This window comes from Erpetoichthys calabaricus, chromosome 13 (assembly GCF_900747795.2).
Source record: "Erpetoichthys calabaricus chromosome 13, fErpCal1.3, whole genome shotgun sequence".
NCBI lineage: Eukaryota > Metazoa > Chordata > Cladistia > Polypteriformes > Polypteridae > Erpetoichthys > Erpetoichthys calabaricus.
Genome location: NC_041406.2, coordinates 143,849,709 through 143,871,671, shown reverse-complemented (window position 1 = coordinate 143,871,671; position 21,963 = coordinate 143,849,709). Strand labels below are relative to the sequence as shown.

Genomic DNA, 21,963 nt, shown 5'->3' with positions numbered 1-21,963 from the left:
GTTTGCGCTCCCATTACTATAATAATAATAATAATAATTCATTACATTTATATAGCGCATAGGCATTTATATATTACTAGCTAGAGTTTTCCGGTGTTCCCCCTCTAGTGGGCATTCTGAGTCATTGTCGGGACGTATTGTGCTCAGTAAGCCCAAGTTCATGACAGATGTTTATAAGGAAACACCCGGGGATGAATTTATGAGAGGCAAACTCATTTATAAATCCCTCATTATGCCAGGAAGACCAGACACCGGAAGAAGACTCATAGGCACTGTGGAAGAATAATTTTAGGGCAACATAGCTTTCTTCTTAAAGAAATAGCATAAAGGGTTAATAAATGTCAGAAACCAGATAAAGGTCAAGTGAACAATAAAATGTACTGAAAGATGACTAAGAAATCAGCAGATGTCCTATAAAACAACCAGAAGGGACAGCTGCACAGAAATTTCAAGGGTGGTGGTGCACCTCAAAAGTATAAGAAGATCCAGAATATATATATTTTTTTTTTTTACATTTTATTTATTAATTTTATTGTAATCCTTCCATACAAATAGATCAATTAATACAAAAAAGAATTGAAGACAAATCAAATCCCACCCTTGAGAAGGAGAGCACGGCCAAAGGAAAATTGCTAAGGGCTTTTTAATAGGGCAAAAATAAACAAGGAAAAAAATATATATATATAAATAAATAAGGAAAAGAAATGCAGAAATAATTATTTCTTTTTATTCTAAAATATCATTGATTAGATCCTGCCAGGTTTTGAAAAAATTCTGTACAGATCCTCTAACTGAGAATTTGACCAATTTCAAATAATATAAAACATCGATTTCCCACTGACTTATCAGAGGAGAGTTAGGATTCTTCCAATTTAACAAAATAAGTCTGCGTGCCAAAAGTGTAGTGAATGCAATATAATATTTTTAATAGAAGTCATTTGGGTGTAAACCAATGAACCAACCAGAGTAAAATGTATGCATTGACGGACACTGTATGTAAATTCAATAGTTTATAAAATGAACTTCTATTCTTTGTTTCTCTCATCATTCTGACCGGGCCGTAACAGACTGCTTTTGATGAACGCTCCCTCTAAGGCATTTTGCTGAGGAGTAATTAAAAGTTGCCATGAACAGCTTTTCTCCTGCCTTATAACTGATTTGTCCTGGTAGAGGATGTTTCTCTCTTTAATAAGATGTTCAATTTCCACCACAACACCTCTGTCTCTTCCATTCCCAGTAATTCCAGCTCAAAACAGTAACCAATGGGAAGAAGTTGTCATGAATGACTGCAGATTGCAGAAAAGGATCGCTCCATTGTGTCGTACGTTTGGATCATCTCCTCCCGCCATATTACCGAACGTTTGGTTTGTCTTTCTAAATTCTGTCAAGTTTCACTCTGTGTTGCCACACCCCCATCATAAATGCTGATTGCACGATAATGCTAATGTAAGTGGTCATGTGATATTTCAGGTATTTTTTTTTTAATAAATATGCAAATTTTTCTACAATCCTATTTATGCTTTGTCATAAAATGTGAATTTAAACGATTTGAGCATAACAATGCAACAACCTAAAATGTGACAAAAGTGAAGGGGTCTGAAGACCTCCTGAGGGCCCAGCATATATATATTTTTCTGTAAAAGAACAGGACCCCAACAAGGTCTGCACACAGGGCTCTGTGCCCTGTAAATCCGCCACTGGTTGTTAACACTTGGTGCCCCTGGTTTGGCTCGGGCACTTGGGCGCTGCCTGTGTGGCTTTTGTACATTCTGCCCGTGTCTTTGTTCTTTATCTTTTCTGCATATTCTGGTTTTGCTTCCATAACCCAAAGATGTCTGTGTTCAGTTAAATGGTAATGATAATGATTGGCCCCATTTGTTACTGGTTTTGTTATGCCAATTGTTAGCCAATTCGCTATGTCGGCAAATAATTGAAAGCTTTTGGAGCTGAGTTTGATGAAAACAAAAAATGGAACATGCCAACTGGGCCTGAATTAATAAATATATTAAATAATGAATAAAAACAATCATTGTTAGACATTGATATATGAGAATATAATAAAAAAAGGAATACATACTTTGATACTCACCAACATATCTGATTCTGAACCCTTTCTTGTTCGTGCCATGATCAGCTGCCCAGCGAAGCAGCAGCTGGTGGCCAGTTGTCGTTACGTTGAAAGGGGAATTGAAGTCGCCGCTAAGGGTAGCAAGAACTGGGCTGTGGATATTTGACCCTTTAAAAAGACACATTAAATGGGAAAAGAGTTTCAGTTTTACAACGTTTTACAATTCCTCCCTTTTCCACTCATCCATTCATTCTCTAAACAATTGAGAAATGACAGAATTATCTGAACTTAAGGTAAATTAAATCAGCGTAATGTAGCGCAGAATAAATGCCTACCGTCAAAAACCTCCAGAATGTCAAACTCCTTTTCGGTCTGAAAAAACTCAAAGTAGAGGGTGATGTTGTATCCTTTCTCCACAGTGATACTCCAGGAGCACATCTGTAAATTTGGGTAACTGTCTGGGTAACCAGGGCTTAGAATGACTCCAGTCGAATCGAACCGCAAGTCATTAGCAGGGCACAGCACTGGAAAAATGAGGAGATTCGTAAGTAAAACCAAGATGGCATTCGTGTTTACTTTACTTCTTTCTGGGCGCCTCCACCTTGTGGTGTGAAGCTGCATGTTCACCGAGGTGAGAGCTCAGCACACAAATACTCAGGTGTCTCCTTTGGAACTTTTGCAGTTAATTAAGATTTTTTAAAATATACAATGCCTTCTAAAACTGATAAAGAAGAGGCAAAGGATTGCAATGCTAATAACACTACATCAAAGAAGAAAAAGAACAAGTGATGTACCATTACAGAGGATATTTTAGATCCTGATCACATTTAATTGTCTAAAATAAACGTGGCAATACAAAACCGCAACAAAGTAATAAAGGAATTAGTGACCTTGACAAGAAGGCGGTGGACCGTCCATCTGTAAGCGCTCTCCGAGTCTACAGGTGAGAATTTCATTACCGACTAATGTAAATCCTGGGAGACACTGGTAACGGATGATATCGCCTGGAAGACATTAGCAGTGAACTTAGGAAACACGGTTAATAATCATCATCATCTTCATCATCATCATCATAGATTTATTCAAAAAGAATTCAAGAACCAAGCGAGAAGTTAGATGAACAAATGGGCATAGAGACATTGCTGTACTGACCCAAGACGAGACAGTGAAAAATTCGGGAATGGGATAAGAGAAGGCAGAGGTCCATATCAAAAAGATTTCAGAAAAAGAAAAGTCAGAATGCTAGAAGACTAAATCCTTTAAAAAATAAAATAAAAAACTTATTTGAAAACTAGAGTCAGTGAAAGAAAAACAGCTACGGGAATCAAATAGAGAATCCTAATATCGGATACACCGGAAAGCTCTGAGACGATCTTCATGCTGGTGCTTTGCATGAGGTCACATGTCACGTACCCATTGGGGCTGTCAGGATGGATCACCGTGACAAAAACCGATACTAACTCAACAAAAGATGACACCAAGTAAGTTAAGAAAATGGCGTTTGGGATAAGATACTCTAAAACTTCAACATTTTGATGTTTGCAATATTTACAAAAGCAATGTGAAATTCATATTCCTTGGACTTCAAAACCCCAGAATCCATGTAAAGCATGTACCTAATAACCATAGAGAAGGTAGAAAAAAATAAAAGACAAAAAGTCATTATAACAATGACACATTGCCTTTGAGAAGAAATCCAAAATCAAATAAAAATTACGTCTGGGGGTACTGCCTCCTTGGGCTCAGCATAAAGAAGACAAGGAAAATAAATCATGGCATTAACAAAATAAGAATTAATGAGACGGAACAAATAGTACAATGCAAAAGGAAAGAAAACAAAAACATATGCAAGAATATAAAACACAAAAGAATTCAAACAAAAACAGCAATATAAATAAACAAAAAAACAGTAAAGAAATGAAAGGCACAGACGGGGCTCAAGTCAAACCATGACAACAATTAATAAGGCCTGTCATCTGGATGAATAAAACAAAGTTACTGACATCAAAGACCGAGCGAGATGTGTGACAGATGTGTTTACCGATTTCAAACTCATCGTCTTCAATCAACACTTCTGCATTCGGGACGGGTGGAGGTGGTTGGCACACTCGCAGCTGGTATGCTGTATGGAAACAAAGGAGAGAAAAACAACACATTGAGTGGACATCTCCAAGTTGTGATTTGCTTTTAGAAGGTCTAGAGAACAATGGAAACTTCTTCAGTGGAAGAAAAAAATAAGCCACAGTATTAGTTAATGAATGGAGATCTTCATTTAACCTTAAACGGTTTTATAAGGGTTCGGCTCTCTAGCAATCAGTCAAGAACCTAACCAAATTTTAATAGATGAGGGTGACAGCCCATTGTAGGTGTGCGTCTAAATAAAAACACCAACGACTAATGCTGGATCCACATATCCTGTTTTCCACTTCCTGCAAACAGTGAGCATGTTAAACAAACACTTTTCCCCATTTCTTCATTGACATTGACATTACATGCACACACATTACGAGATTAAGGTGGATAACCTGGCTTCTTAAATATCTGTGTTTACATGGGCAAGTCATCCTCTGGAGTTCTCCATTGTCAAAACACTCTGACATCGTTAACACTAGAATTACCAGAGCATACGAAAAAACTTGTAGATCCGTCCCACCTTAAATCACTTTGCACCTCTCCATCAGCGTCTTTTCTCCTGTAAATGTTTCGATAAGCAGAAAGCAGCCTGCTGTCACATCCCCCACTGCCACACAGTTTTCTCAGCTCTAGTCTGTTTACCTGCATGTCAGTTGCTTGGAGTTCTACAGAATGAGAAGTCAAGCAAAATGACACCTTTTATACAGTAAATACTATATCGTTATTTGTAACACATGCTTTTCATGTGTGTTCCGTGTCTACAACAATCTATGTACAGTAAACACATTGTTAAAACAGAAACGTTTTTCATGTTTTAGTAATAATTGACAAAATGTAGACATGAAGTGTATAATGTGTTAAGCCTGAATTTCAAATATCAAAGAAACACTTTCACAAAAGGTACAAAGGTACAAGGCTGTTACAGACTGAAATCAAATGTATGTTTTTATCCTAAAATAGTAAGAATACGAGCAGCTCACTTCTCAAAACGGACTCATCCGAGATCGAACCCGTGAAGTTTTGATTACCAGTCAACAGTTGATACCGTTGTGCCACCGAAGCAGTCATAGCAAATGCGTGTCAATGTCGCACTCTAACGCTGGTTCTTTTTCTGCAGTTATATTCTTGAATAGAAGCGCACTTGTTCTGTTATATTTGTACCTTTCGTGAAAGTGTTTATTTGATATTTGGAATTCAGGCTTCACACATTATACACTTGTTGTCTACATTTTGTCAATTATTACTAAAACATGAAAAATGTTTCTGTTTTAACGATGTGTTTACTGTACATAGATCGTTGTTGACACGGAACACACACGAAATGCATGTGTTCCAAATAACGATATAGTAATAATATAAAAGGTGTCATTTTGCTTGACTACTCACTCTATACAACTCCAAGCAATTGACACGCAGGTAAACAGACTTGAGCCGAGAAAACTGTGCAGTGGTGGGGGATGTGATAGCAGACTGCTTGCTGCTTATCGACACATTTACAGAACAAAAGACGCTGATAGAGAGGTGCGAAGGGATTTAAGGTGGGACGGATCTATAAGTTTTTTCGTAGGCTCTGGTAATTCTAGTGTTAAATGAACGGAATGTCATCATCGGCCAACATGAATCTGAAAATAAGCATGACTCCTGTGTTCACTTTCTTGTGTTTTATAAATATGTTTAGTCGAATTGACGCTTTATTTGTATGTTTCTGTTACTGGATTACATGCAGCACACTCTTTTCAGCATCACTGTGCGTCTGAGCCCTGGGTAGGACTAGCACACCCACATGCGTTTCTCTTGCTTTACATCGAAAGTTAATGGAATAACAATACAGCAGGTCTTTTTACTTCAGTAACATACTGTAAGTATTGCGTTAGGTTACTTGTTACAGTAATCGGACTACGAATGCGCATTACGCTACTGCACATGAGAATGTATTGCTGAGTTTAGAGCTGTACGTTCAGGTCATTGACGTGAGTTTATCAAATTCTGAAATATCGAGATAGACTATTTCAGCCAAGAGAAGGAATAACGCGCTCGACCGGACATTTGCCTCTTGAAATTTATTTTGTAGATGCTTCTCTCCACGGCTGCAGATAGCAAGTATGAAGCAAACACATGCAGACAGACATGTACCAACTACAAAACCCTTAACTGTAACCCTTTTAAGACTTTATATGGCCACATAAGTGGGCCATTCGCAGAGAAATCTACCTCAGTTAATCAGTGTGTGGTGAACTAAGTGGATTCAGACATTGGGCAGACTGAACAGATGATGGAAAATGAAACTAATGCTGTTATTGTCCCACTTAAATTTGTAAAACATTTAATTGCTGAACATAATTATACAAATAATAAATAATAATTTATACATCCATCTAAGTGGCCCACTGGTAGTGCTTCTGCCTCACAGTTAGGAGGCCTGGGTATGCTTCCCGGGTCCTCCCTGCGTGGAGTTTGCATGTTCTCCCTGTGTCTGCATGAGTTTCCTCCCACAGTCCAAAGACATGCAGGTTAGGTGCATTGGCGATTCTAAATTGTCCCTAGTGTGTGCTGCGTGTGTGGGTGTGTGTGCCCTGCAGTGGGCTGGTGCCCTTCCCGGGGATTTGTTCCTGCCTTGCGCCCTGTGTGGCTGGCATTGGCTCCAGCAGACCCCCGTGACCCTGTAGTTAGGATATAGCAGGTTGGATAATGGATGAATATCCATCTAAAGTCAAAAAACAGTAAACTAATTTTGCAGAGCCAGTCGTACCATATACTACATGCAGCTGGAGACAACCAGGAGCGAATTTGGCTTAAATGTGAATTGAAACAAGATGTTCATTGAATGCCACGTCTCCAAACCAATCTAATGCCACATGAAGGTGGAGCACAAAGTAGGGGCGGTGAGCCATCGGTGTGAATGCGCAGGTAGTGGACGTGGCAGATGACAGGCAGCATGAGACAAAAAGCCTGGAAGGTCAGAGTGGTGGCAGTGGCACTGGAGGTTGGTCATGAGAGGAGGTGGTGATTTTGGTGTTTTGATCCTTCAGAGGTCCATGTACCACCAAGCATTGTCCAAGTACCCATTTCCCACCATCCACCCCTAGGTCATTAAAATGCATTTTCATACCCACAGTCAAGACCGGCCGAAGCTTATCTGACACAAGGTGAGAAAGTACCCTGTGTGTGGTGCCAGTGAACTGAAGAGCCCACCAAGGCACATTCACACATGGGCTGATTTGGAGAAGCCAATTCAATTAATGTGCATATCTTTGGGGATCTAGGGGGTACCAAAGAACCCCAAGGAAAAGCCACACAGATATACAGAGAATGTGCAGACTCCACAACAGAGAGGGGGATTCAAACCCAGGACATCCATTATGGAACCAATGCCAGCCTGACCCTCATACTGCAAACATAAATTGATTTTTAAGAAAGCAAAAATTGGTTGCACACTCTCAAATGCTAGACAAATAGCTTTAAAAATAGAATGTAATGTCTCATCTCACACACGGATTTACTCATCTGCAGTCAAAAGAGAGAAACTCAAATGATCCCCTTCATCGCTGTACAATCCAATTAATGGATGTGGAAGCAGTGACATCCTCTTGAAAATAACAATAAACGCAAACAGTCATTCTTGTTCCACAGTAAGCGGTAAAGCTGCTGCCATAATAATCAGAGCACAATGATAGACAATGTCTGTCATAACGAACTTCACTTTCGTTGGAAACCAAGGAACGCCGGCGTTTGCTTTCGCTGACAGTTTAATCAGCCGCCTGTCTAATTACAGAGTGAAGTGCATTTTGAATATTTCAACTTTCAAGCAGACTTGCTTTCTTCCAGACCTCTAACTAGCACAAAGAACTCTATTGATCCCGTAAAGTGGGTTGAGTAAGATAGTACAGGCAGCCAATAATCGTTTTTTATTAAATACAACGAGGGCGTCCACAAAATTAGCGTCTGAGACTCTTTGTTTTATTGTGTCTTCTAATTTAATTGTTGCCAGCGTAAAAAGGGTCCAGCAGAATGACAATAGGATGTGATTTTACTTCAACAGAACCTGTGTGAGTTGTTAAAGTTAAAAACGATCTTGTTAAGAACACATCTGCAGACGAGGAGTACTTTACCCTATGATCTGTTAAAAATGGTATACTTAAATGTTCCATCGAGTTATTTTAAGCAATGAGAGAAATTGCACTACCACATCGATATACTTGTTTAGATTATACGGTTTGAGTGTAGGAGGGCTCCGAAATCCTCACTTTTTGAGCAATCTGTGCAGCAGAGTTCAAGTGGAACCAATCCGGTGTGGAGAAAAGACAGTGGAGGGCTTGCTATCGTCAGGTCAGGCTGGGCTATCCCGATACATTTTATTATACAAGGTGGGACAGACGAATTCCAAGAATTGTTAAGAAAAAAAATGTAATTCCCTTTTAGTCAGCTTCATAATCCTCTCCTTGTCTGAGCTCACCTCCCATTCTTCTTAACATTTCCTGTACTCCTCTTTGGCTAACCTCTCCGACATTTTTTCCTGGATTTCTTCCTTGGTTAGGAGATAAGCAAATAAAACCTTCCATAGGAACGCTACTGAGTGGGTCACAGGGGTCAAAGGAAGGAGGCGGTCGAAGATGGTACAATAAAAGTCTCATTATTCATTTGTACGTACAAATAACAACGGGTGTATTGCTGCCGCGAAAACTGAAGAAAATGTTCATCACAGCAAAAAAGTTTGGTATTTCTCAGGTTGAAGTTATTTCTTCACAAACATGCTATACCGTATATACACGTGTATAAGTCGGTTCTTGTAACCCGAAAAATCGATCATAAAATCAGACCCCGACTTATACGCCCGTTCAAAAACACAACACTTTTTTTTTTTATATATATATCTTCCTGCTTCTTCCAATCTCGCACCAGTTTCTCAGACGCATCGAATTTGGTTGCCAATTTCTTTCGCCACTTCAATGACTTTTAATTTCAAACCAGCTTCATATTTTATTCTGATCGAACGCTCCATCGTAGATAAGGGATGCTGTCACGATAAAGGTGTATGAGGGTGTGAGATCCAAAACACATGAATCAGTGCAAACGTGTCTTCAGAATAGTTTGGGTATCACCGTGTGGTCACGTAGGCACAATACATAGAAAGAAAAGGCCGTGTGCTCCGTGGTTACTCTCTCCGGTGGGCGTTAGCATATCGTAATCTCTTGGACCAATAGCGTCAGCTTTCCACATTCGACTTATGCGACCGATATTATAAAATACCGGAAGTCAAGCCTCGACTTATACTTGGGAGAACTTAAATGCGAGTTTATACGGTATATGCATTTGTCATTAGTTAAGTGCGTTCTGTAAATTAAAAGAAATATCTTTCCAGAAGATTAATAACTTACCAAATATGTTCATTTTTCAGGCTAATCCAGTTGTCTATTATTGATCTTTGTATTGCTGTTTGGGGCAACGAAAGGGATGTGGAATTAATCATTTTATCGCACATTCTTGGTAGTGTTTCTCGTGGTAAGGTTAGGTTTTATGTGTGAATTCTCATGTATAAATGGAAGTAAATCGAAACAAAACCAACAAAAAGTTTACTGTCATTTGGTGTGTCGGGACGAGACGTTGTTGTAGAGGGAGATCAATACTGAGCTGTCGTACGTGGTGCATGGGTCTTCTTCAAAAATGGTGGAATCTAATAATATTGCTATTTTTTTTGTTCATAAATGACTCTTATAAATACTCACACATTTAGGGCATCACCTCACCTTTTCTGTCATTCATTTTGCCATCCATCCATCCATCATCCAACCCGTTGAATCCGAACACAGGGTCATTGGCTGGAGCCAATCTCAGCCAACACAGGGCACAAGGCAGGAACCAATTCCGGGCAGGGTGCCAACCCACCGCAGGACACACACAAGCACACCCACACACCAAGCACACACTAGGGCCAATTTAGAATCGCCAATCCACCTAACCTGCATGTCTTTGGACTGTGGGAGGAAACCGGAGCACCCGGAGGAAACCCATGCAGACACGGGGAGAACATGCAAACTCCACGCAGGGAGGACCTGGGAAGTGAACCCGGGTCCCCAGGTCTCCCAACATCAAGGCAGCAGCGCTACCCACTGCACCACCGTGCCACCCTCATTTTGCCAGGATGCATGCAAAGTGGCACAGCTAGTGGGCATTTCTCATGACATGTTGTGTATTTCTAGTAATTGTGTTCCGTTTAACAGCATATACAGTTACACACGCACATCAGAGGACCTCCCTCAGGCTCAGTAATAACCCGCAGAGACGAGAGCGGGTGCTCCCGCTAACACTGACATCTCCGTTTTTTGCTCCACGGTGCAGAGAAGCCAGGCAAGTGAGGGTATTCGACTCTGCCCCTTCCAGTCCAGCCACCATAAAAACCCAGCGTCCCAGAAGGAGGCGTCATTGACTGGCTCGAGCGACTCATCAGAAGGAGGTCCGCTAGTTACGATCTTGTTAACGTTAAGGATAACGGGACACACGCCAGAGAGCGTTTTCTTTTCTAGGTAACTCAGGTATTTCTTTATGTCCATTTCTTGCTTCTTATAAAGCCATTTTGGGTCTCTCTGTTAATAAATGTAATAATCAAATCAAATATTCTGCACTTACCAACACTGCATACATGTATAGCTCTGCTGTTTATGACCATATGCATTGAAAAAGAATGAAATACGCATAAATTATACTAACCATGATAGCTGAGGACAAAGAAGCCGCTGGTAGTAAAGTCACTGTGAAATTTAATCAGGATCTGATTGGACGTGCTGTAGACGGATTCCAGGGCGGTGTTGCCACTAAACTGGCCAATCTGAGGAGAACTCTGGTCAGGACCATCCCTGAGAAAAATCAGAATTCTGTGTTCAAATTTTAGCAGCAAGGCCTTGCATTTCAATTTCAGTTCCAGTATCACTGAACACTAAAAATAAAGAAATAAATGGACACTGAACTAAATTGATTATCTTTTTAATACTTTACTCAGGATTCATCACGTGAAACACATTTTTAAAGTAAATATGATTTCTCAAAGATCGAGAGACAAAATGTGGTGTTGGAGAACAGAAATTTGGTTACAAATCTTAAGGACTGTATGAAGAAACAAAGGCCGGGCCGCCTTTAACATCGGCACTTTGTAACTCCGAGGGGCAAACCCTTCCGCCCCCACAGCCTCTCTTTTCAGTTTTTCACGTCAGAAATCCATGCAGTGACGTTAATCTTTTGTAGGATAAGCGCCTGTGAAAATATATTCATATATTGGTATGCCAAAAAAAAAAAAAAAGAGAAAGGCCCTCTAGTAACCCACAATGCAATGTGCCAAGTGAAAAGAGGAACCAGATTAATAGAAAAGGTATCAGAATGTTAATCAAATAAAATAGAAATCAAGTCAATACTTTTATTTAAATTTGTAATTCTACAAAAATCATTATACCCGAGTATAAGTCAGATCGAGCATTACATTTCTATGAATTTTAAACAGCCATTTGGGGAAATAAAAAAGGAATAGAGACGAGCAGCAGAACACGAACTTCATTTGAAAATGCTATTGTGAAGCTTCTCTGAGCAAGTATATGAAATCCTCTGCTGCTGCAGATAAATTGTGGTGATTTGAAAGTTTAAAGTTTCTTCATAATGGAAATGTATTATTAAAGTAAAAGACATGGAAAAAAAAGATTATCCAACAATAAGAGTGAACAACTGGGCATTATTTCTAAATTAAATACCATGGTGGCTGACTTTGTGAATTAAAGTACGTCGAGTTCTCATATAAACTTAATTACGGCTTCTGTGCATCATACAATCATCATCGCAGAAAAAATTATTTTCCATTTAGCAACGAGTCGCTTCATCTGTACACTTCTGAATGAAATGTCCGCTGTGTCTCCTCTGCGGGCTCAGAATTCACACACAAAAAGAGAAATGTATAACTCAAAAAGGCATTTCAAGCTTCTGAACGGTTCTGCTGGACAAAATCGGAGGCGAGTCCTTACTCACCACACAGTAATGAAGTCGTATATCGGCTCTGTTTGCAAAACGGTGAAATTGATGTAGATCCCATTCCCGGGTGGAACTCGGACAACCCAGACACAATCCTGGAAGTTTGGATACTCATCTGGGTACCCGGGAGAGTAAATGGTGCCATTCATGGCTGTGATGTTTCCGCCACACAGAGCTGAGGATGCAAAAACACTTTGAATTAAATGTCTAATTACCACATAGTCACGTTAGCAACATTCTTAGAAACTTTCAATAATAAAGTCCAATTCCCATTTCTCTATCAAAATAGATTCATTCCAAAGGGTTGCTTTCATAAACAGCATTTTGTTTAAGAATCTTTTTCAGTTTGTAAATAAAATGTATCTGTGGATCATCTCATCAGTTCAGATCAGGTCTATAATACCACTGCAGGACGAGAGGGGGCGCTGTCTCTACCAGTCTTGCCTTTTCCCTCCACAGCTCTAAGAAGGATGTCCCTTTGAGGACGAGTGACCACACCCTCATTCCCTGAGATGCCCCGCCCCTTCCGGTCACAACCATATAAAGACGGCCGTTTCCAGAAGGAGGAGTCTCAGTCTTGACCCGAGCCTGCTGCAGGACGGAGCTCCTCACACAGACCATCAGAGGAGCCTGCTTAGTTTGCTGCCAAGAGTTCTCTTTTGTTGTTTTGTTATTAAACAGGGTGGCCGGGTTGGCACCCCGACTATTCTTTGGACTTTGTCAGTCCTGCTTGACAATAGCTAGTAATGGTTTTCTCCATTAAGTGAAATTCAGTTGTTGGCCATAAAACATATTGTTCATTTTGCAAGAATCGATTAAAAAAGCGGACTTAATATTTCAGTAGTGAGGATAAACTGAAGCCAAAGTCTACTTAATTGTATTTCTCTGCTTCTGCGCATCTTACAAAGACCATTACAAGAAAGCAAAACACCGTATGCGATAAAAATGGCAGGCAGGCGACGTTCTTTCATTTACCTTCACATCTGGGCAGAGGGTAGTTCCAGTTCCTGCTGACACCGTGCAGACATGTTAAGGCCGCCTCTCCAATTAAAGAATAACCGGGAAGGCACTCGAAAGAAACCGTCTGCCCGACGCTGAAGTCGCTTCCAATCACAAAGCCGTTTCGGAACGGGCGTGGATCAGGACAGCTTTGTAGCTGGTAGGCTGTGGGTTTGTCCGGTAATGTTGTCAAAAGAAGAAAGAAATGTTACAATATTACACATGCCTCGATCACACACAAATATGAACAAACACAATTGTATTGTTTAAAAATTGTCTTTTTTTCTATCAGACAACTGTCATTTATTATTTTTAACAATTGGTGTATCAAATGTCGATATGTGTCGTTTAAAAGAGTTCATTTGTTGTATTTTTTTTTTTTGTTTGTAGGCACTTTGCTGTTCTTGAGCCCTTAAAGAAATGCTGTAAGGTGAGTAGAGAATCATGTTTTAGTTGTGCTGCTTGTTATGTCGTGGACTTGTGTTATAACATGTTTGTTATAATATTAAGTTTAATGTCACTGTCTCTGTGCACACTGTTATGGATTCATTCATACAGGCAGACCAAGTATGGTACACAGGGGCTCAGCATTTAGAATTGCCGAGCCAAGCACAGGATTAGATAGCCAAAGACAACTGGAGGATTGAATAGTCAGCCTAAAGACAGAATAGTATACATTTGTCCTCTGTCAGCACAAAATCCTCTTTCCTTGTTGGGAGAATGAGAACTGCATGTAGGCATTGTGCTATTCCTGTATTTTTGAAGGTGAGGTTTGAGTCCTTTCCTGTCCTTGTTTGGAGACCAGAAAGAGCCTGCACTGCCAATACACTTTGAAAGCTATCGGATGGAAGATTATGTCCTCCGTCCGGAAAATCCTTTCAGCGTGGCGACGAAAGATGGCCGACTGCGTAGATCAAGATTCCCACCTTGATAGAGTCTGTCATAAGCTTCCCGTCTGTAATACTGCGTAAAACCGTCAGTAAAGTAAACTAAAGTGTATCTTTTTCGCTCATGTGATTTTTGTACCGCCGTAATCACTATGGGAGGGATATCGCCTTTTATGATATATTTCTATATTTTTCGGTTACTTAACATGCCGCAATTTCAAAAGAACACATTTCTGGAGAGCTAATGCCTCCTAAGGAAACAAAATTGGCGTAGTCGGCAGGATTGTGGCTATAATTAATAACCGACTACGCCAATTTTGTTTCCTTAGGAGGCATTAGCTCTCCGGAAATGTGTTCTTTTGAAATTGCGGCATATTAAGTAACCAAAAAATATAGAAATATGACATAAAAGGCGATATCCCTCCCATAGTGAAGCTTTTTGCAGATTCATGGGGTGCACCACAAACCCCTTTCCAGTGACCTCATGGTAGATTCCAGCTGTCCACTGTGCAAATCCCATCCTCGTCGCCAAGTGAATTACCATGGCTTCACACCACAAAGCTTCTCACTTTGACCATTTGCACCGTGATGAACTGCTGGCGGCCAGTCAGGGACCCTCAGTGTCAGGCTTAGGAGTGGTCTCCTTATGGCATGGGCTCCTAGTTTAGCTTCAAGTCTTGGCTATTCAGAAACTTCTTCTGAACAATGTGAGCAGAGCGCTTCCTAGTGATGTTAGATAAGCTCTCTCTCTAAGCCCCCATCTTTTGTGCACAACACCTCCATTACAGGACGAGAACCTGTAGCCTCATGGCTGAATCTGAGACCCACTGCTGAAAACAAAAAAAAAAAAAACATCTGATTCAGGCCGAATGTCACTGATTCACCAAAGAACAGATGGAACAGTTGATCGCCATGTCCAGATGTCTGCTTGTTCTTCAGTACTTACTCAGACATTTTGGCCGAGCGTCCAGTCCTAACGGTCCACTAAGAGTTTTGAGCTAGATAAGAGCATCAAAGAGACCTTGCCATAAGGACAACTGTGGATCTCAATGGTGAACATGAAGGATGAACAATTCCGTATTCAGTGAGAACACAGCCTGGTCATGTAATGGCTACAATAAAAGCCTTATGCCACCATGTGGTGCGTACACTGCACTGTCATGGCCCTCTTTCCAGATACCGAGTGCCCACTACATCACCGTCATTGCTTTTTTTTTCACATCTTTGAGTCTTTCACTGAAAACAGATCCATAACAATTAGATAGCCATCACACCGATCAAATGACAGTCCTACTTTGCAGGTACTGGACTTCATAAAACAGAATGTCCTGGGCTTTGCTTCTCACCTTGGTATGTGACATGGAAGCCCTGCTTGTTCTGTGAATAGTCACTGTGGAAGTATAAGCTGGTCTCATGGGTGGTGCTGAAGAGCGAGGCTGGGACTTGTGGGCCACTGAATCTGCCAATCACAGTGCCCGTCTCGAGGGATCCGCTTCGTACTTCTAGATAATCATGGATGGTCTCCGTGGAGAAGTTCAGGAACTGAAGATGTACGCCTGCGGGGACATTCAGCACAATTGCTTTGCACACATTTTTTTTTTTTTTAATTTACATCTCAAAAGGACAAAATAAACATCTGCAGAGATATCAATGACCACCCAATGAGGAGAAACATGAAACTAAAGATTGTGCTCAAAGGTATACTGACTGTGGATTTATTTGGCATTTACTTTAACAAATAAATAGTTCAAATGTAACTCTTATAATAAAACTGTGTCAAACATGCTTTGGACTCCTGACGTTTCTGTGTGGGGGTCCACTCAACGTTCTTATCTAACGAGCGAGGCCAGGCAGCAAAGGACCACCAAGTGACCGCTGTGCCTCATGTTTCTCTTACAACGATGCTCCCCGTGGGTCACGGTCATGTGTGTACTTACCAAAGCCAATGGGCAGTTTTATTGTCCACGTGCAGTCTAAGCTGCTAGGGTAGTTTCCAGGGAAGCCAGGGCTCAAAACCACCCCACTGAAATCAACTAAAGCACCACCACACTGGGCTGTATGAAAGAAATAAAAAGAACATCATCAATATGGGTAAGGGGTAGGGTTAGCACCCACACACACACACATAGATATGCAAGCACCAGGAAACAGTTTGGACAAATTTCATTTCTAATTATATATTATTATTTATGATGGTACCAGGGACTCAAAAGTTCTGGGACCAGGAGAAGAAAATGTTCCTACCGTGGAGTGAATTGTTATGGAGACTGGAAGAATGAAAGTGTATGAGACAATGGGCTATGGGTTAGCTGAAGCCATTCATCATGAGTTATCACACACGATACTGCCATAAACTCACACCAACAGTCATCTCACTTCACAGATTTGCACTGTGGTAACTGCTAGCGACCACTCGTAGACCCTCGGCAGTATCTGGATTACCGTGGCCTTCAGAGGACGTCTGCTGTCAGCCTTAGTTAGGGAAGACTCCCAGCTCTGACCGAGCAGATACTCTTTGGAGACACCAGCTGAGCTATCTCTGTCTCACTCATCTGACATATCATTGCACAGCTCCGCCAAACCCAAAATGTTCTCAAAATGTTGCCTTTTGAAATAAACCATCACCACTGGCACTCACATCTCACATTACAAAGACCTGGTCTTAGACTACATGTACATATGTCCTCAGGACCACCTAGACCCACTACAATTTGCCTATTGGGCAAAGATGGGAGTGAAAGAAGTAATCATCTATCTGCTCTTTAAGGCCTATCACTATCTGAACAAAGCTGGCAGGTTATTTCTTTTTGAATTCTCCAGTGTCTTCAACACCATCAAGCCTCCCTTATAAACTCAGAGATATACAGGTGATGAGCCTATGATGTCCTGAATAATGGACAGTCTGTCAGGAAGACCACAGTTTGTGGGACTCAAGGACGGTGTCTCTGGTATGGATGTGACGAACACTGGAATGCCACATGAAACAGGCATGTCTCCTGTTCTATTCACGTTGTAAACCTTGGACTATAAATATAACACCAGGACATGTCACTTGCAGAAATTCTCAGATGATTCCTACAATTATGGACATGGAGGATTCTGCACTCATGAGATAACCTGACATGAAATAGAGCAGAGGAGTCAAGTAGAGAACCATGCAGAAAGTATTGCCTGCAATTTAACATCAGCAAAAGTAAAGGAACTAGTTATTGACTTTCACCACACCAGTTGACCTCTATGCCTGATCACTATTCAAGGAGAAGATGATCTGATGGTCCACATCAGTGACAGACTGGACTGGTCTCATAACACTGAGGAACTACAGAAGAAAAGACAGAGGAGACACTTGTCTCCTTAGAAGAATGTGCTGGGTCAAGAAGTCCTTCACATCTTCTTCATCTCACAGTCTGATTTTCTAATGCTGTGGTGAGCTGGGCCGGTATCAGCACGTCAAAAGAGGCCCACCGATTCAACAAGCTAATTGAAAAGGTCAAGCATAGTAATGTGACACAGTCTGTACTCCCTGAAGGTGGTAGAGAATGAAGACAAAGCTGAGTGCCATTATGAACTAAGCTGCACATCCTCTCTCTGACACACCAACACTGACGACTTTCAGCCAACGAATTAGGTAGCAGAAGTGTGTCATGAAACATGACAGAGACAAATAAATAAATTGCTATCTATCTATCTTATATATATATATTATTGGAGTCATGCAGACCTTCAGTGATTTATGGGGGCTTGGGGGGTTAGTGTTCTGTTGAGAGGGGCAAGTTGGTGACTGGGTGGTGACTTCTTTAAATGTCCTTCATAATATTTAAACACTGGATGACTGAAAGCGCAGAACGGGAGACGTACTTGAGAATACAATGCTGCGTGCATAATAGTGAGTTATCTGCTGAGTAGGGGGCATGTACTGGGGAGTAGTGGAGGAGTAAGCTGATTATGAATTGTGTATTTATTAGAGACAATAATTTAAATTTATGAGCTGTGTAGGAGGCGTGTACAGGGGAGTAGTGGCATAATGAACTAATTATGAATTGTTTTTTATTATGGACAATTATATAACGTTATGTGCGGAGTAGGAGGTGTGTAGGGGGCAATACTAGTGGAGTAATGCAATTGTCAACATTCTTGTGAAATTGTTACACATTTATTAACTGCATATTATTGCTGTGTTCATGTTTTTTTATTATTGTGCAAAATAAAGTTTATTTTAAAATTAAAAAATCTCTGTCTCTATCTATCTATTGATTATATAGTGCCTTACAGCATCTCTCTATCTATCTATCTATTGATTATATAGTGCCTTTCACATCTGTCTATCTATTGATTATATAGTGCCTTTCACATCTATCTATTTATCTATCTATTATATAGTGCCTTTCACATCTATTGATTATATAGTGCCTTTCACATATCTATCTATCATATAGTGCCTTTCACATCTGTCTATCAATTATATACTGCCTTTCACATCTATTGATTATATTGTGCCTTTCACATCTATTGATTATATAGTGCCTTTCACATATCTATCTATCATATAGTGCCTTTCACATACCTATCTATTTATCATATAGTGCCTTTCATATATCTATCCATCTATCTATTATATAGTGCCTTTCACATCTAATCTATTGATTATATAGTGCCTTTCACATATCTATCATATAGTGCCTTTCACATATCTATCTATTATATAGTGCCTTTCACATCTATCTATCGATTATATAGTGCCTTTCACATCTATCTATCTATCGATTGTATAGTGCCTTTCACATCCATCTAAAATTTATTATTATTATTATTATCTATCGATTATATAGTGACTTTCACATCTATCTATCTATTATATAGTGCTTTTCACATATCTATCTATCTATCATATAGTGCCTTTCACATATCTATCTATCGATTATATAAGTGCCTTTCACATTTATCTATCTATTGATTATATAGTGCCTTTCACATATCTATCTACAGTGCATCTATTATATATTGCCTTTCACATCTATCTATCTATCTATGCTAGTTAATTCATTTGGCCTAGGAGAATATTACAGAGCATTCATAACTTCGGAGACCCAGTCTGACCCAGACTGATCTAAAAAACAATTCTCTCACATTGAATTAAAAGGGTTTCAAAAGCTGCTCAGTGAAAGTGTTGATTTAAAAAGTTCCACATTGCCCTGTTTTCCAGCTTCACGGCCCTGTGTGTCAACCACCCGCTCCAGAATCTGTAGGGCCACCTGTGTAAGACATGTTATGCCAACTATAATCCGAGTGGAACAGACAGGCATTGCTAGTGTTGTACGGCCTGTACAGAATACCTCTGTGAATGAATCCTCTGAGAACGAAGCTCCTTTAGATCAATGTCAACATAAAAAACACACTATGGCGCACACCCAAATTGAAGTACCTGTCTGCTTGAGTGCTGTGGTAGTCATTATGCCTGTCAATGATTTTGTGTGTTGTGTAGAATGCAAAGATTTTATACAGTATGTGAGTGCTTAGCTATTTCATGCCTATTTTAGTTATAGTCTTATTTTTTAAAAATTAATAAATATAATTTTCCAGTATGTCACAAAAATGTAAAGCAATATCTTTAGAAACTAAAATGTAGATTATGAAGAGGGTACAGGTGGGAGTAAAGAGACTCCATGATTGAGGTTGGAACCTGGTCATGAAAGAGCTGGTGCCGAGCATAGGCGTGGAGACGGGCACAGAGGGCACTTCCTTTAAGGAGTCTGCCTTGGGTGCTAGGAGTTTGTTTGAGTACCCAAAGGCGTTTGTGAGTCTGGTAACAGATTAGGAGATGAGAAGTGCAGCAGTGAAGCAAGGAGTAGTCGGATAGGCTGAGGTCAGAACCAAGACGGTGCGAGTCCTAAGAAACAAAGTTCAAGTGCCTTGAAATCAGAACCCGAAATGAACCTCACTGCTTGAATTTTGAAGCTGAACTAACCAAGAACTGCAACAAAGAAGTCTTATTCACCGAGGGTTAACCCTGTGTGTGATCACCGCCATATATATGTTGTTACTTTTTCAATACTTCATCAACACAACAAACTGCGATCATGTGAAAATTCAAGACAACATCATACAAATCAAGAAAAACAAAATGAAAATTAATGTTATGAAAATGACACTCAACCAAAAACAAATCGTAGAACTAAATTCTTGAGAAAAAAAAATTAATAAGGGTATTAAATATCCGACAGAAAAGTAATTACAAAGAAACCAAAACCAGGACATTTGGAAGCGAGGCAGTTGGTGTTTCTTCTGAGCCCCAGTGGCGGCAGCATGAAACGTCCAGGCAGCGAATGAAGCAGATGACAGAATGGAAGAAGCAGCTCTGTAGGGTGGCTGAGGAAGGAGATGGCGGGCGACGTGAACCCTGTGACACCTGCCATAATGAAGCCCCTTTCCCTCCAGGTCATTACAGCATGTATTCATATCTCGACTATGTTAACGCTACCTCTGATAAGGACATTTCCTGTAGTGAACTAAAATCCGTAAACATGTCATTAACTGAGCTAGTACTGTATTGGTGTCCATCGGGATTATCTTGCAGGACGTAACAGAGTTGGCTTTGCTATTTCTTCCATTAACTGGTCAGATCCAAAATTTGTTTTCATCACCCCTCTAAAATTGAAAAACAACATACATACCTAAACACATGGGAACTGGATAATTCCATCTTCTAACTGGACCCGGCATACATGTAATATGTGTGTGCCCCTATAAGGAATAAAGCGTTATGTTAGCATGAAAATAATCACGTAATTAGAGAATAAAGTAAAGCAAGGAACCAAAGTCCCCAAATAAACAAACAAAGGTCGATACATCGATCCACAGTCCTGTGCTCTGCTGCTTACTTCATCGTTTTATTCACATTGTAATGTTAACTTACAGGACTAAAGGGCACATCCCGCCGCGGGAGACTGAACCAACCTCTCTGTTCAATTTCATGAAAGTCGAAACTGGGAAAATCTGAAACTCATAAAACTGTTCTGCTCGTCAAAGGACTCGGCAGATGAATTCAGGAAAAAGAGGATCAGGAAATGGAATGCGAGTCTTACGGATTCAGTGAAAGGCAAAAATAGGAAATTGGTGATTCAATAACAGGTTCGGAATGTCAGACAAATGCGCGCTCAGAACGAGATCGTTAAAACGTTCAAAGCTGATGAATTTGAAATACGACACAAAAAATAAACTTAACTCTCACTGTTAATTCATAAGTTTACCACCAAGACGATTTTTAGTCTTAGTCTTTAGAAGCGAGCACCACGTATGTTATAGCATCCGATATATAAAGAGTCACAGATGAGCGAAACACGACAGTTTCATTTTGCATGCAATTTTGCGAAACTAACACTAAAGTTTGTTTCATAAACCATTTCACAATCGCAAACTGCGCTTTTGGGGGTTTTTAAGTTTTTCTTTTTTAAATAATTACTTCTTAGCCTCATCCACACTTCCATGCATACCTGTGTTCTTTTCTGCAGCGTTGTAAAGCGCGTATATTCAAACCACAGCGGTGAGATCAGCTCGATTCGTGCCTCTCATTCACAACACGGTGTGTTTGTAGAAAATGTGCCATGCTGTATATTTGAGACACTAAAATGCACCATTGTGTACGTTACTGCCGAGACATGCAGTTGAATCAGAATCTGTGACAACCTTTGACCTCTTTAGAGTTAGGTTTACTCCCAGAAAAACGAGCCAAAAATGTTGAATGTTTTTCTACAAGAAAAAATATAGTCATGTGAAACAGAAATAGGAAAATAACAAAAACGTCAAGAGGAACCCAGAAGGAAAGGCTCATCGAGTGTCCACTGCTGTACTGATGCCGATTCAGATTCAGTA

The 21,963-nt window shown here is 40.2% G+C and overlaps 1 protein-coding gene across 2 annotated transcripts in view; it reads right to left on the bottom strand.

The window, feature by feature from the left end:
- csmd3b (CUB and Sushi multiple domains 3b) overlaps positions 1-21,963 on the bottom strand; it is a 1,253,873-nt gene that overhangs the window by 93,634 nt on the left and 1,138,276 nt on the right. The window contains exons 39-48 of one of the 2 annotated variants that reach the window (XM_051936007.1): positions 20,766-20,835; positions 16,032-16,148; positions 15,441-15,650; positions 13,184-13,372; positions 12,206-12,383; positions 10,907-11,052; positions 4,110-4,190; positions 2,959-3,072; positions 2,404-2,592; positions 2,078-2,236 (exon numbers count right to left, since the gene is read on the bottom strand). In XM_051936007.1, the coding sequence (XP_051791967.1) occupies positions 2,078-2,236; positions 2,404-2,592; positions 2,959-3,072; positions 4,110-4,190; positions 10,907-11,052; positions 12,206-12,383; positions 13,184-13,372; positions 15,441-15,650; positions 16,032-16,148; positions 20,766-20,835 (1,453 nt within the window). The remainder of the gene's footprint in view (positions 1-2,077; positions 2,237-2,403; positions 2,593-2,958; positions 3,073-4,109; positions 4,191-10,906; positions 11,053-12,205; positions 12,384-13,183; positions 13,373-15,440; positions 15,651-16,031; positions 16,149-20,765; positions 20,836-21,963) is intronic. The other variant, XM_051936008.1, reaches the window with a different exon arrangement.